This window comes from Symphalangus syndactylus, chromosome 12 (assembly GCF_028878055.3).
Source record: "Symphalangus syndactylus isolate Jambi chromosome 12, NHGRI_mSymSyn1-v2.1_pri, whole genome shotgun sequence".
Lineage (NCBI taxonomy): Eukaryota > Metazoa > Chordata > Mammalia > Primates > Hylobatidae > Symphalangus > Symphalangus syndactylus.
The window spans coordinates 68,417,250-68,433,765 of NC_072441.2; the positions used below are offsets into that span (position 1 = coordinate 68,417,250).

A 16,516-nucleotide genomic window follows, 5' to 3' on the forward strand; every position below is an offset into this window, starting at 1 on the left:
GATGGGGAGGTGGAGGGTCATAAAGAAAAAGGAGGTGGTTACTTGTTGAAAGGAGGTGGGTGGGGATTACTTTCTGCAGGGCCAAGAATCTGAAAAAAAAAGTTGAGCCTCGGGGAAAATGTCACAGATCTCTGCTCCAAGTGATTGTCCCTCAGGCCAGTCATTAAAAACACCCTGGCTGTAACCCTGCTGTTTTCATGTAAGCCAAGAGCCAAACGGCTGTTTGTACCCACTGTCCCTCATGCCATCTGGCAACATGTCAAGCAATTCAACAACTGTGTGTCCTCCCCTGAAATCAGAGAGCTGACGTTTCTCTCCGGTAATCTCCTGTCACTTTCTGCCGCCCTCAAAGTAGGCCTGAGCTATGTATAGCTGGGCAGCTGGCATGTGATGTGTTCACGAAGGAGGCTGGCTCAATGAAGGGACAGCTATTTTATGGGATTCAAGCGAGTATCAGGGGCCTCTTTAGGGCTGGAATAGGTGGCCTCTGAAAGAGCCTTCGGGGAGAGGGAGACTGTTGATTGTTTTTATTGGCATTTTGGACTATCACGTTGGTCAATGCCAAGGAAAAGACCCAAGGGAAGATGCTATGTATTTTTTCCACCCCACAATTCTGAGAGGCTATATAACAACAACAATTTAAAAAAAGCACTTACTGGGTGTTTACTATGTGCCAGCTATTGCTCCAACTGCCTTACAAGAATTATCTTATTGAATCTCTACAAAATCCTCATGAGGTAGAGGCTTGCAGATGAGGAAATAGAGGCACAGAGTGGTTAACCAACTTGCCTGGGAACACACAGAGCTTAAGTGACCCAGCTAGGCTTTCAACCCTGACACTCTGGCTCCAGAGCCCAAACTTTTATCCATTACATTTTGTTCCTATACCTTGGCCTCTGAGGGACCTGGGCCCAAATCCTGGCTTTGCAACTTACCAGCTGTGAGACTCTGGGCAAGTCACAACTTAACTGATCTTCAATTTCCTTATCTAAAAAAATGAGATCCAATCTCACAGGAGTATCATGTATACAAGTACGTAGTGAAAGTTCCCTACCAATTAACTACAGGGCAAACCCCACTACACTAAGTCAGTGGTTTTAGAACCTGGGTGCACATCAGCATTCCCTGGAGGGGCAGCCAGTAAAAAGAGATTGCTGGGCCTGCCCCAGAGTTTCTGATTCAGCAGGTCTTGGATGGTACCCAAGAATTTGCATTTCTGCCCGGGTCCCAGGTGCTGCTGAGGCTGCCGGTCTCGGGCCCACACATTGAGAGCTGTGGCTCTTCCGGTCTGTAACACAAAATCACAATCTTTTATTGTGCAGCATTTTCCCATGTCCAAACTGACAGAATGAGGGAAGCTGTCCCTGAAGGCCAGGTTTGTTTTGTTTTATCTAAAAATATTATTGCAATGGAATTTCTAAAGAGTGAATTTGACTGACGTGGGGCAAGGCCATGCCCTTCTCCAGTTTTTCTCAACAGAATTCTGTGCCCCAGAGCCTGTAAAAACGCAGTCTGGAAGCCCAGGCCCTGACCTCCTCTGGTAGTCCCTCCCTCCAACGCTCCTTGGGAAAAAGTTCCACATGATACTCAGTGCTTTCTGGAGCCAGAGAGATCACCCCTTTTTAAACTAACCTTCATTGGAGGTTGGTACACCTCATTTTCAAAAGGGGGTGGGGTGCTTCCTCTCATGGAGAGGCCTCATCAATGTAAAATAATGATTGAACGAAGAGATCCTTGACTTACGGTTTCCACAGTGCAATAAGCAGAAGAGGAACCTGTCCCTGCTTGGCTGAACTTTCTGAAATGTCTGACTAGTGTTTATTTTGATAGCATCTGCTAATGACAGCAAATGCCATGGATAACTAACTTGAGTGGAGAGTGGGAGTTTTCAATGTGCTTTCACATACAAAACGATTTCAGGAGCAGCCCTTCACTGAGCACCAAGCGTGTGCCAATCACTTCACACATGTTACCTGTTTTGTCTTCTTAAAACCTCTATGAGGAGGGTACTGTGGCTTACATTTTATAAAGTCAGCACTCAGCCTTGAGGAGCTAAGCGACCTGCCTGCAGTCACACAGCTAGTGCAAGGACTCAATCCCAGCTGGTTCTAACTCCAAAGCCCGTGCATCTCACACTGCTAGGTGCTACTGCCAATAGTCATCTGTGTTGCATTCACTTCTTCTTCTGTGTCTGGAGGATGCTTCACTTCCTTCATAAATCGGAGGTGTGTGGTCAGGCTAACAGTTAGATATCCAGGGCCAGAGTAATTGTGTGTGTTGTATAGGTCGAAGCAGGTGAACGTGTGAGGGAGTACCTGTTGGCTCTCCTTGCCACCCAGCTCAAGGCAGATGGTGAGGAGAGGCCTGTCTGGCTTGGGGCACCTGGGCAGCAGGTGGGAGCTCCTGGAACTGGCACTCCGGGCACACAGAAGCGGCTCTGGCTTGCCTAGCCCACCACATTGCAAGATGCCATACTGGCCCCTTTCCTGCATGGCTGTCCAAATAGAAACAGCTTATCTGGATAATTCTGGCCTACCACATCCAGTTTATAAAAAGGGAAGCCTTAGAGGCTTCTTTGAACGGGCTCAGTTCTTCAGGGGGCTGACTTTCTAGCAGGAACAAGTCATTTTGAATGCGCACTAAAGCTAAGCTGACAATTATGCAAAAATACTCCGCACCAGCCTGTAAAGCTCAAACTGCCACAGGGTAGGGCTGCTGAGTAAAGAAAAATCTTGTGATTTGGAATCAGATTTTATTTCTTACTTTTAATTTTACTGCCTTATATCATAATAGCCCTTATAATATTTCTGCAGTGGTGACTTTCATGGTATCTCACGCCCCCATTTTAAAATTTATAACTTTGGGGGCCAGGCATGGTGGCACGTGCCTGTAATCCCAGCACTTTGGGAGGCGGAGGCAGGTGGATCACCTGAGGTCAGGAGTTCGAGACAAGCCCAGCCAACATGACAAAACCCCGTATCTACTAAAAATATAAAAATTAGCTGGGCATGGTGGCACACGCCTGTAGTCTCAGCTACTCAGGAGGCTGAGGCAGAAGAATCACTTGAACCAGGGAGGCAGAAGTTGCAGTGAGCCAAGATCGCACCACCGCACTCCAGCCTGGGAGCCTGGGTGACAGAGCAAGACTCCGTCTCTAAATAAATAAATAAATAAATAAATAAATAAATAAATACTTATACCTTTGGGAGGAGATCTACCTCAGGAATGTGATGAATAAGTGTCCTATTTGGACTTGCGCAATAGCAGGGGCTTTGGAGATAGGAGTAGTGAGAGAAGGTTCCAATGGTCTAAAAACTTCTGAATCAACAATGTATTTTCCAGTTCGTGAAACCTTTATTTCCTTATAATTCCATAGGTGAAAGGAAACATTTAACTGTAATCAACTCAATCCATGCTTTTACCACTAGCATTTCTGTTCTTTTACCATCTCACTCCAAGGATCCCCTGTATTACCGATATGTGCCCCGCAATCCTCCACACAGAATTCAACAGCACTTGGGCTTCACGGAGAACTGCGATTTAAAAGTGAGCACCTCCTGAGAGAGCATGGGCTCTATGAGAGGCTTTGTTCTCTAAGCCAAACCAAAATAAGCCTGACCTCATCTAATTTTTCAGAGTGGAGCAGGTGTGAATTTGGAGATTGCCATTTTTGGGCAGTGAACAGTTGGAAAAAAATACCTGAATCCTGTGTGTGTTGCTATTCCCTGCCCAGCGTTTCCACACGGCTCCATCTGCAGATTCACTCAACTCCAGCAACTTCATTTTGCCTTCCTCTCTTGGGGTTTGGAAATGCAACCACCACTGGGATATTTGCCAGTGCTAAATAGGTTTAGAACAAGGGTCAGCCTTATAAAGCTTGGAGGCTTCTGCCTACGTGTATGTATATTTTGGGCTAAGAATCCCATGGCTTAAAAAAATCAATTTTACCCATATTTTGGTGGGATTAAGCAAGGGTAACAAACAAGTTCCTGAATCTGGCAAATTCAACCTCTTTACAATTTTACTCAATACTTTAAAAAATTTAACTTAATTTAAATATGAGATCAAGGAGAAGTATATCTTCAGTATAAGCAATTTATTTCTAATTCTTGACCTTTTCCTTCTTCCCCTCTCCATCCATCCATCCAGCAAACATTTATTAAGTTCCAAGTGCCAAGCAACGGTCCATTGGCTCACATTAGTCATTTAGGTTCAACACATAGTCTAATTGTGCAATTTAATGCAGCTCAAGTGTGAGTGAAAATCCAGAGTACAAGCTAAAGACATCGGCCCCTTCATAAGTTGGCACTGCTTACAAACATGAAGCAATCCCTTTAGCTGCTCCTTAGCATAATGGAAGGAACATATCATTTGAAACCAGATAGGTTTGGGTTCAAACTCTGCTTCACGATCTAATGTTTTATAGCTTTGTGACTTTAGGCAATTTTTACTTAGCTCTCTGGCTCATTTCTCTGTCTGTAATGTTGTAAGAATTAAATAAAATAACATATGTAAAGTCTCATATTGGCATGGTTTATGGTAAGTTCATAATATGGGCTTCTCCTTTCTCCTCCTTCCTCTTCTCTTCATTCAACATTCATTTGACAAATGCTGTTGAATACCTACTAAGTCAGGCACTGGTTTAGGTGCTGGGGGTATAGCAATGAGTAGAACAAAGTCCTTGCCTTTGTGAATGTCACATTCTATAGCAGGTGCTGTAGTCTGGACGTTTTTCCCTCCAAATCTCACATTAAAATTTGATCCCCAATGTTGGAGGTGGAGCCTAATGGGAGGCCTTGGGGTCATGGAGGTGAATCCCTTATGAATAGATTAATGTCGTCCATGGGTGAGGCAGTGACTGAGTGAGTTCTCACTCTATTAGTTCCTGCTAGAGTTCCTCTGAGAGCTGGTTATTAAAAACAGCCTTGCACCTTCTCTTTGTCTCTCTCTCTCTTGCTTCCTCTGGTGCTGTGTGATCTCTGCACACATCAGCTCCTTTTCACCTTCTGCCATGAGCGGAAGCAGCCTGTGGCCCTAGCCAGATATGGACACCCAATCTTCAACTTTTTCAGACATCAGAATTGTAAGCCAAATAAACCTTTTATTTTTTACAAATTACCTAGTCTTAGGTATTCTTTTATAGCAACACAAATGTACTAAAAGAAGGGGTGTCAGACAATATGCAATATGTCAGCCAAGTGCTATGTAGAAAAAGCATAGAGGAGGGTAGAGGAGGTAAAATGAGTGCATGGAAAGTGTGATTTACATAGGTTGTCAGGGAGATAACTTCTTTGATAAGGTGACATTTAAGCATAGACCTAAAGGAAGTGAGTTCTTATCATCAATAAAAGAGGAACATTTCCCTAGACACTGGGGCCATTCCATCTGCATCTTTCTAAGTGCTATGATTTGGGTGTGGTTTGTCCCCATCAAAACTCTGTTGAAATTTTATTCCCAATATGGTAGTGTTCAATGGTAGGGTCTAGTGAGAGGTGTTTGGGTTATATGGGTGGGCCCCTTATGAACAGATGAATAGATGAATGCCCTCATTCGAGGGTAAGTGAGTTTTAATGAGAACAAATTAGTTTCTGAGGGAACAGGTTGTTTAAAAGGGTCTGGCTTCCTTGGCTTCTCTGTCTTTCTTTCTCTCTCATCACATGATTTCCTTGCCCCTTCCTCTATTGCTTTCTGCTTTCTGCCATCAGTTGAAGCAGCATGAGGCCTTCACCAGATGCAGCTGCCAATTTTGAACTTTCCAGCCACTAGAATCATGAGCCAAGTAAACCTCTTTTTATAGATGACCCAGCCTCAGGTATTCTGTTATAGCAACACTAAGCAGACTTAGACAGTAAGTAAGATGAATATTTCATGAATAAATGAAAGAATGAATATTTCTATTCAGGTGTTCACTAGACTTAGTTTTATATTACAAAATACTCACAAGTTTTCTCTGAGAAGCTTTCCCATGGTTTTCCATTAAACATCATAACATCTTAATGCCCCACTTCCATCTACCTTCAGGGTTCTTAGATTTGCCATCTCTTTTGGGGAAAGGGCTAAAGTGACACAGCAACCAAACAGATGCATGTCTTCTCTTTCTGAAGGTCAACTCTGAACCCTGGCCTGAGGATAGTTAGAAGACCACCTTCTGAGTTGGTTTTTAAAAGCCAAGCAATTCAACTGGAAAGATCTCAAATAGGGTAAGACTTCTCAAGTCCCAGATCATTTCCTTCTAAGGAGGTCCAAAGGATTAGTCACTGATTGTGTGAGTGATGGGTCAGTGGGAGAACCCCGGGAGGCCTGGCTGAGTCCCGAATCAGATATGAATCCCTGCACCCCTAGAACCAACTTAACATCCCAACGACTCTCCAAATTAGAGCTATACTGACAGTTCCAACACCATTCTGAAGAATGAATAATCCAAAGGTCAAACAGGTAACAACATGATTCTGGTCATCTGGAAAACTTTCCCAACCCAACAGACTGTCGCACTGCTTTGCAAACTTTAACGTGCCTACAAATGACACAGGGATCTCATTTAAATGTTAAGTTTGATTCTGGGATAGGGCCTGAGATTCTTTGTTTTTAACATGGTCCAAGTGATGCCATTTGCTACTGGTCTGGTGTCCACCTTTTTATTCAGATAAGGTCTCACTGTGTTGCTCAAGCTGGAGTGCAGTATCTACTCACAGATGCAATCATAACACACTGCAGCCTTAAACTCCTGGCCTCAAGCAATCCTCTAGTCTCAGCCTCCCACGTAGCTGGGCTGCTCTCAACCTTGGGGTCCACATTTTAAGCATCAAGTTTCAAGTGGCCTTCAAACTTGGCTGCATCTTAACAGCACTCAGAGAGCTTTTAAAAATTGTAGCAGCTGGACATCAGCTTTTACCCAGTGACCAATTAAACCAGCACCTGTGGGGATAAGACTCAGGAAACAGTATTTTTTAAAACTCCTTATGTGGTTCTAATATGTGGCCGAAGTTGAGAACTACTACAATCGACTAAGAACACGTACAAAACTTCAAGTGACTAGTGAAGGAAATTCGCATTGATAAGCACCCGCTATACTTCAAGCACTCAATTAGTCATTCGATTAATACACAAATGAATTTCTTCAGTAGTAACTGATGTAACAAAAATAATAAAACCTGACTCTTTTATACCTTCTTATAATTTTATAAGAAATTCTTATTCACCTGTTTTCATTTAATTCTCCTAATTCATGGAGGTAGGAGATGATGGTTGATTTTATAGATGATCTTACACATAGATTTCATAGATCAGTGTAAAGAGGTGAATCTGTGTGACTTGCTAAGGATAGTGGGTAAATAGAAGAGAAGTTCAGGTGCCCGGCTCTCAGTTTTCCCAAGCACTGCTACCTCATCTGAGGTTGGACATAGAAAAATGGTGGTATACCAGCCTGGCCAACATGGTGAAACCCTGTCTCTACTAAAAATACAAAAATTAGCCAGGCACGATGGTGGGCACCTGTAATCCCAACAACTCAGGAGGCTGAGGCAGAAGAATTGCTTGAACCCAGAAGGCAGAGGTTGCAGTGAGCTGAGATTGCACCACTGCACTCCAGCCTGGACAACAGACTGAGGCTCAGTCAAAAAAAAAAAAAGAAAAAAGAAAGAAGAAGAAAGAAGAAAGAAGGAAGAAGGAAGAAAGAAGAAGAAGAAGAAGAAGAAGAAGAAGAAGAAGAAGAAGAAGAAGAAGAAGAAGAAGAAGAAGAAGAAGAAGAAGAAAAGAAGAAGAAGAAGAAGAAGAAGAAGAAGAAGAAGAAGAAGAAGAAGAAGAAGAAGAAGAAGAAGAAGAAGAAGAAGAAGAAGAAGAGGAGGAGGAGGAGGAGGAGGAGGAGGAGGAGAAGAGGAAGAGGAAGAGGAAGAAGAAGAAGAAGAAGAAGAAGAAGAGTAAGAGTGGTGTTCATAAAGTGCACATGAGTCTTGTCAATGATGATGCTGGGCACATTGCAAAGCCTGAAGAGGCTACAGTCACTCTCAGCTAAAGTTTACTTTTTATTGATATACAGATAGTTTAGGAGACTGAGGCCCGAAGGAAGAAGGAAGCTCAGTCTGTTAGGGGCTCTGGCAGACGGAGAGCAGCAGCATCAAGAGATCCACTAAACAGCTGCAAAACTCAGAGGCCTACATCACACAGGATTATGATTCTTGATCCTGTCATAGATGATGAAACCAGCATCTCTCTCCCCTACAGGGCCTAATAGATAATCTGTGTGAGTCATCCTTTAAAAATTATTGGAAAGTAACCTATGTTTCGGCACTGGAAAATTGGTTTGCATTTTTAGGTAGTGGTCCTGCCATTTAATACCCAAGAAAGCTTAGGAGAGATCCCCTGGACAGGCACTGTGTGGATGGCAGCAGAGCATCTCAACAGCCTCTATTGGTGAGCTAAAGTGAGACCTTCTTAAGCAGGAAAAGCAGAAGAAACACACCAAGGGTACACCGGGCAGCAGCCTTAGACCTTGAACTCTAGTTGCAGCCTGTTGAAAAACTATAGGACCGGCAGGTAGACCTGGTTCAACTTCCAAGAAGATGTGGCCATTTTTGAGCCAAGACTCCTGATTCCCTGCCTGAGCAAGGGACCTATTTCACCCTAAATGAATGAACCAAGCTTTACTGTTCACAATCTGGAAAGTATTGCTTGTTCCTTATCCATACATTCACTGATACATTCATTTACTCATGCAAAGATTATTGAGTGTCTGTTTATAGCAATGAAAATTTGACAAATGAATGAATATTTCTATTCAGGGATTTACAATACTTGTTTTCATGTTCTGAAACACTCTCTAGCTGCCTGAAAAAATCCCCCATATCTTTCCTTAATCCAATAAATGCATATTGGTTACAGGTTAGTCTATTTAGTTACTATTCCTCCCTCTCCACCCTGCCACCCAAAACACATATACATGGCTAACAGCATCAATTTTAGCTACGAAATGTGAATATAAAATGAAAAGTGCCCAGAGGTCCTAAAACTGAGCTCTGAGGTCTTTGCATGTCTCCTTCCTCCTTTCCTTCTATAGATGATTTAAGTGACCATAAAATTGTTTCTATAGATGATTTAAGTGACCATAAAATTGTTTCTATGTAAGTGTTAAGCTCACCTGGAAAAAGCTTTTGTCCTTTTTTTGCCTTCTTTTTCAGGTTGGAATGCTGGACCCCTAGCATTGAAGTGGTGTAGAGGAAAAGATAAAGGTCTTGGAGTTAGGGATTGGATCTATGTCAAGGTAGAAGGGGAAGAGGAAGGAGTCGATGATTCCTCATCCCAGGCTGGGTGCTAGGCAGAACGGTAATGCCATGTATAGAGGGCTCAGGAACTCAGGATGTGGAGGCCATGTTGCTCATGCCTGGCCAGCTGGGGCTCCACCTGTCACGTTGTCATGTGACCAGTGCATTCATTTAGTTGTGTTTTTGAGTCACAAGCAGTTTGTTGATCCTTGCCCAATGTGAACTTGGCTCAGTCTGCTTTTGTTTTGTTTTGCTTTGCTTTTTGCTTCCCCTATTACCAAGTTTGATTTTAATTCAGGTTGTTCTCATGAGGCTTCTAATCTAGAGGGAAAAAATCCAACCATGTCTCCACGGGGGGAAAGAGTAAGGTAGAAAGGATTAGAAGGAAACTGGAAGCACCTCTCAAAGTAGGTGAGACTGAACCATGACTGAAAATGGGGCAAGGCCTAATTTAATAAATGGCATTGATGAGGTGATTAGACATAGCTGACACAGGCTCAGCAAAGCCTTGAGAGCAGAGGGAATGCCAAACAGCGGTACATCGAGAGCGACCTGTGACCACTGGCAACTCACTCCTCCTCTCCAGCCCCAGAGAGGAGGAGTGAATAAGCAATAAGAGGAGGAGCGAATCAAACTGGCTGTGAATAAGCAAGATGGCTGCATTTCCAGTCCCCAGCTCCCAAGGCCTGGTTTCCTCAGTTTGTCAACTGATGGGGTTAGCTGCATTGTGTTTAGAATCCCGACAAAATATTGAGTGTGGGTTGAAAGAAGCCAGCGTTTGTTAAGTATGTTCTGTGTGCCAGAGCTATGCTCTTGCTGGGCAGCCTCATTCAATCCTCACAACAGCACTGTCATCTCCAGCTTGCAAATAAGGAAGCCAGGTCTATCTGATCTGGAAGCCCATGTTAGAGCATGCCATCTCTCAAGCACTTCAACCTGAGGGAAATGGTGGTGTTGAAGAACTTTCTCTGGCAATATTTATAGGACATGATAGGAGCAGTGGCTTGCACAGCAGTTTCAAGGAAAAAGAGGAAGCAGGAAACAAAGCATCAAGGAGAAACTGAATTACCTGCCCATATCCTGTCTCTGGGTCCTGTAATGCTAATGGAAGTTGGCCACTGTGGTGTGACTAAATTTACTGTCTTGGCGGAAGCTGTAAGAGACAGCATGCAAAATTGCAACTCCCTTTATAATTTGTGTTGACACCCCAATAGAAAAATGAGAAAAGGCATAGAAAAATAATCTATGAAAGAAAAAATATATAAATGGCAAAACAATTTTATGGAAAACTTTAGCCAGAAATCAAAGAAATGTTCATTAAAACAACAATGAAAAGATAAGATTTTTAAAACTCTAAAAATTGTGTCAAGATCCAAATATAGGGTAATTATTTTAAAAATATGTATGATAATACAATGGAATACTATGCTGGTATTAACATTACTGTTTAATAATATAGAAATACAATATATGGATGTGAAAAAAAGCTGGAAACAAAACTGTATAAATGGTATAATTCCCAATTGAAAAATGTATATTTATGTATAGAAAAAAATACTGGTTCAGTGGCATTAAGTGCATTCACATGGCTATGCAACCATCACCACTATACATGCCCAGAATATCTTCATTTTTCCAAAGTGAAACGCCATACTCATTAAACAATAACTCACCATTCCCTCTTTCCCCCAGCCCCTGGCCCCTACCAACCTACTTTCTGTCTCTGTGAGTTTGATTACTCTAGGTACCACATATACATAAAATTGTGCAATGTTTGTCCTTTCGTGTCTGGCTTATTCAGTTAGAATAATGTCTTCAAGGTTTACCTATGTTGTAGCATATGTCAAAATTTCATTCCTTTTTAAGCCTGAATAATATTATGTACAACATGTTTATCCATTCATCTGTCAACACTTGGTTTATTTCCACTTTTTGGTTATTGTGAATAATGCTGCTATGAACATAGGTCTTCAATTATCTCTTTGAGTCCCTGCTTTTAATTCTTAGGGGTATATACCCCAAAATAGAATTTCTGGATTATATGGTAATTCTGTGTTTAATCTTTTGAGCAATGAATAATTTTAAATTCTTTATTGTCTTTTTGTTCTTCTGTATTTTAACATTTATTATATAATCATGAAAGTATTACTTTTAAAATCTAATTATTTGAATGCATTCTGCATTGTAAATGGACATATGTTCTGTGAGCTTTTCAACATTTCCCATAATTTGTGAATTAATATATGTTTACAATGGGAAAAAAAAAGAAAAAAATACTGGAAAGAAATCTACCAGAACATTATCCATGTTTATTTTGGTGTGATTACTTTTATTGCCTTTTAGTTCTTTTCCACATACTCTGAAATTTCTAAATCAGTATATGCTACTTTGTTTATGAAGAATACCCAAGCAGGAATCAGAACTGCCAGCTGTTTAAGTCAGGGTTACAGCTATGAAATGAGGGGTTCAGAGCAACCTAGATGACTCCCACAGTTCTTTTGAGCTCTAACATTTCATTCATTCATTCAACAAGCATGTGTAGAACATCTGCATAGAACTATGGATCATACACCGACCCTTGGGCCCTCCAGAGCTGGACTCTGGCCAGATTGGAAAGCAAGGTTTGGGTTTGCTGCCTCCTGGTGTCATATTACTTGCCTTTTTCTTGCTAAGCTGTATAGACTTTATCTTCTCCCCCTTCTCCTCTTCCCCTTGTCAAGCCCTGTTCTCACGACAGAATTCAGACTCAGGCGATGTAAGTGATTGGCAACATCTCAAAGGTCTACCTCTCCCATAGGACCTCGACTAAGTAGGGACAAAAATCTTACCCTAAAGAAATGAGGCCCTCTTGGCCAAATTTTAGGAAAAAGCTAGCAGGTGGAAAAATACTTGAGAGCCATCAGAATATTTGCTGTTTTGCCAGTAAATTCCTACTCATTTCACAAACAAGTTCTGGCTCTTCCTCTTTCCTCTACTCTCCCTGAGAAACTTATAAGTTGCTCTGTTGTTACAGCAACCTCCCTGCACTGTAGCTCTTAGTTTGCATGTTTTCTTCCATGTTCAGCTGTGAGCCACTTGAGGGTCTCATTTTCCCCGTATCCACAGCATCTACGGGCCCCAACAACAATTAGGTGGCAGATGCATGACTAATTGAATGGTATTTCAAGTGCCCCTCATCAGGCAGTGACCTCCTCGCTGTGTGGGTGGAGCTGTTTCTGGCTCTTTTCATTGACATCCCTTAGAGATGCAGACAAAATATACGTGACTGGCCACAGTGCCCTTGGAGTTTCTTAGAATGGGGTGGCCCTAGTGTGAGGAGCTATGAGTTTCTAATTCCTAGAAATTCCTCAGGGGTTTCAGCCTGGGGATGACAACTCCTCACTGCAGAGCGAAATCAATTTAATAGGTTGAGATCAATTTTTAAAGTGAAATAGAAGAGAACAAGATAAAAATAGAAAAAAATTTTAATTCCCCAGGTAATAATAATAAGTATAGTTTATATGAAATTTTTGTTTCTGGTGGGTGTGTGTGTGTGTGTGTGTGTGTGTGTCTGTGTGTGTTTGTATATACTGGGTCATAGTCGGTTATGATAAAAAGTGTCAGAAGCCGCCTTAAGCTGCGAGGGGGAAGGGAGACGCCTCCCCTCCAGCTATTTGCCCGTTGCTGAGACTCCACTGCCTGATGGATGGACACTGGGAACTGCCTCCTCTTTTCCCCCTACCCCCTAACAGCCACAGCCCTGGAAGCTGGCAGACTATTTTTCTTAGTGCAAGTGTGGGGTCTAGAGGATTAAGAGGACAAAATAGTTGTTTTGACCATGAAGAAAGTTTAAAGGCATATTCGCTCTTTCCACTCATGGACTTCCTGGAGCCATTTTTTCCCTTGATGCTGCACCTGACAAGTATCTCAACAAAGGCCCCTCCCTTCCTCAACCTTCACTAATGGAGCCCAGGCTTCCTCCTCGGTTTGGACTTTTGCATGAGCAGCACCTCCAGGCCATGTACTTCTCGGCCATACTGGTGGTACAGCTGGCATCATCAGACCTGGGCCCAGAGGCTGAGCAACTCTGTTTAAGGGAGACTTTTGAAGCCATCTTAAACAGGTTACCCAGAAGCCCCTTGGGCATTTTCGCACTGATTTCAGGAGTAGTGCCGTGTAGGTGTCACATACGACTGCCTTCATCTGCAGTAGCTGTGTGACCTTGGACAACTTAGCCTCTCTGCTTCAGTTTCCCCATCTATAAAATGGAATTGGTAACTGTACCTACTTAATAGAATTATTGTAAGGATTAAACAAGCTAACACACACCAAGTGCTTAGAACAGTCCCTGCACTTAGTAAGCATTTAATAAACATTATTATTATTTAATCATTTCTTAAGCCTGCATGATAGTTATTTTTCCATATTTATAGATAAGAAAATGAGGCTCTGAGAAATTACATAATTTGCCCTGTGTCCTGTGTGTAGTAGAGACAAAGCCAGAACTTAAATCCAGATATCCTGACTTCAAGTTCTGTGTTCTTTTTCTCCTAATGATGCCTCACTCCAGCTTTAGCAGCCTGAGGGGCATCAAATTAACTCCTGTGGTGAACTTTTCCTTATCGGTCTCTGCTGGGCTGGCACCCAACTGTGAAAAGGGCACTCTTGGATCAAAGGTGTCTGGAGGGATGGTAAGCCCAGGGGAAGTTTCTCTTCATGATTTTGCATAGTCTTTGGGGACAGATATACTTGGGGGAGCTAGAGATAGACAGACAGATAGATAGATAGATGATAGATAGATGATAGATAGATAGACAGACAGATAGATGATAGATAGATAGATAGACAGACAGATAGATGATAGATTAGATAGATAGATAGATAGATAGACAGATAGATGATAGATAGACAGACAGATAGATGATGATAGATGATAGATAGATAGATAGATAGATAGATAGATAGATAGATAGATGATAGATAGATGATAGAAAGAGATTTCTTTTAAAAAAAAATTAGAATCAGAAATGAATGTCCTTGCCTGTACTGGCCACCCAAAGGCATTCTTTTGGAGTTCTAGGCTAATGGACAGCGACGAGCATATAGGGGAGAATCCTTACGCCTTCAATTAAGTTTTCATAACAATGTCTCTTGAGAACTGAGTATGGCAGTTTGAGATGGAGATATAATGTAAGTGTTGGTTTCATGCGCTAAGCAGCAGCTAAGTTCTATGTCTCGTTCTTTTCCAGCCTGTGATTTGCTCATTTCTATAAAATAAAGTCTTAATTACTGTCCCTGCTTTCTCTTTTCTTGCAACCCACAGAGAGAACTGAAATTCCACATTCAGCACCCAAGGTTGGAGATATATTTTTGATGTATTTGGGATAGTTTTGCTGGATTTTATTACAGTCAATTTTTCAATTTGAAAAAATTCAAATCCACATGGGTTTTATACGATAATTCTGTTAATCAAACTATTTCATCAACCTGAGTTCTCTGATTGTGCTGGTTAATAAACTGTAATTCTCAAATATCCTTTTCACAGGTTTGCGCCTGGGCTAGGCACGGGGACTGATGAGGGATCTTGGTGCCCACTAGCATTCTTGGCACCCTCAGGCCCTCTTAAAGTTTAAGCCATCTTAAGCTGTCCAGGAGGAGCTGCAGGAATAGTTTCTGGGGCACTCGCAAACGATTAGAAAATGGGCCCCAGTGCCAGGTTACAAACAGGCAGGCCGTGTAATGCAGATAAAATAAGAACTGACTTCAGCTCTGCCCTAAAGTCACACCAAGAACTTTCTGAGAAAAAAAAATCACATACATGAATATGCCTCTCAGAAGATCTACACACAACTACATTCTGTAATGCTGACTGACAGCAAATCATGAGAGAGGAAAGTCATTTAGTGATATTCTCCATCTGACCCCCAGAGAGAGGCAAGGTCAAGTAACTCTGGTCTCTCCAGGATCACGGGGAGATGTGAGGGAGCAGATTGGGCACACTGAGTGAAATCCACAAGTAGTCCCTGGATTTCATTTCAGCCAACAGTTTTAACAATAGTTTCTACATTCTATCCGGGAAACAATGGCTGTGACAAGGGCCCTTGAAAAGTCAAGGGGGCCATAAAGACTTTACATCAGACCCATCATAGTGTAGCACGTTTGGTTCTCTTCATTTGAAGAGTTAGGACCCACCCCTCATTGTTCACACATCCCAGCTGTGCGACAAGGGCATCTGATTCACATGAGGCCAAAATAAAGCAGACTTCAGTATATATTCTCTGCATCCTTGTTCCCATATCCCAACCCCTGGCCAAAGGCATTCCCTCAGCACCTCACTGAGGCAGCGCAGACAGCATGCCCTTTGATTACTTACCTCAAGCACGATTTCTTTCAGTTGGAACTGTTTTTGCGCGACCTTATCTGAAGACACCGGCTCATGGTAGTAGAGGCAAAGCAAGTCATATTTCTTTAAAACCTGCTTGAAGTTCTTCTCGGAAAGACTTACCACTCGGTCCTTCCCATCATACGTGGGGAAATTAAGCCCCTCTTCGGCCCTGCAAGAGGACAGAAAATAAACCCCCACAATAAACAAGTGAGTTCTCTTCATTTGGGAAAACTTTTGTTTCTCGTTCCCAAATATGCCGTGTGCAGAAGAGAGGACAGAAGACTGTTGGAGGCCTTCTTGGGCCAAGCAGGGAGCAGACAGGCTGATTTTGTCTCTCTTCTTTGCCCTTCCTGGGGCCGAGAAGTGACTCTTCACCTCTTTGGGTCCAGCCAGCTCTGGAATCGTGGGCTCAGGACAAAGAGCAGAGGCACACACACACACACACACACACGCAAGCGCGAGAGTAGAAAAACAGCCAAGCTAGGGAGGCTGGGAGGCCAAGCCCCAGATACCTTACATAGCTCTGCTCAGCCTCTGTCTCATTAGGAACTCCATTTTTAGGATGCAGTTGTTTCAGGCTAAAAATAAATCATGCAATGAATAAAAAAGTTAGATACGACACTGTAGAGGGATTCGCTGATACAGACTGTCCGAGTGGTGAAGAGGGAAGAGGCAGAACGAAAAAGACAAGAATGTACACGCATGAAATAAGGAGGCTAGAAAGGTCAAAGAAGAGAAAGAAACTCGAGAGGGAGAGAGATAAGGGACTATGGTGCCAATAAGCAAATAGAGAGTTAAAACATACGGAATGACACTCATACATTACTGAAATGTTAAATCACCCCAGGGAGGTAACTCAGCCTGTCCCCTCATGGTGGTTGCTCATCCTCTGTTC

The 16,516-nt window shown here is 42.5% G+C and overlaps 1 protein-coding gene across 1 annotated transcript in view; it reads right to left on the bottom strand.

Moving 5' to 3' along the window:
* The window catches only part of CASQ2 (calsequestrin 2), a 69,820-nt gene extending 53,802 nt beyond the window's left edge, over positions 1-16,018 (bottom strand). Inside the window, exon 1 of the mRNA XM_063628038.1 lies at positions 15,610-16,018. Coding sequence (XP_063484108.1) covers positions 15,610-15,843 — 234 coding nt within the window. The 5' untranslated portion in view covers positions 15,844-16,018. The remainder of the gene's footprint in view (positions 1-15,609) is intronic.
* Between the last annotated feature and the right edge of the window lie 498 nt (positions 16,019-16,516).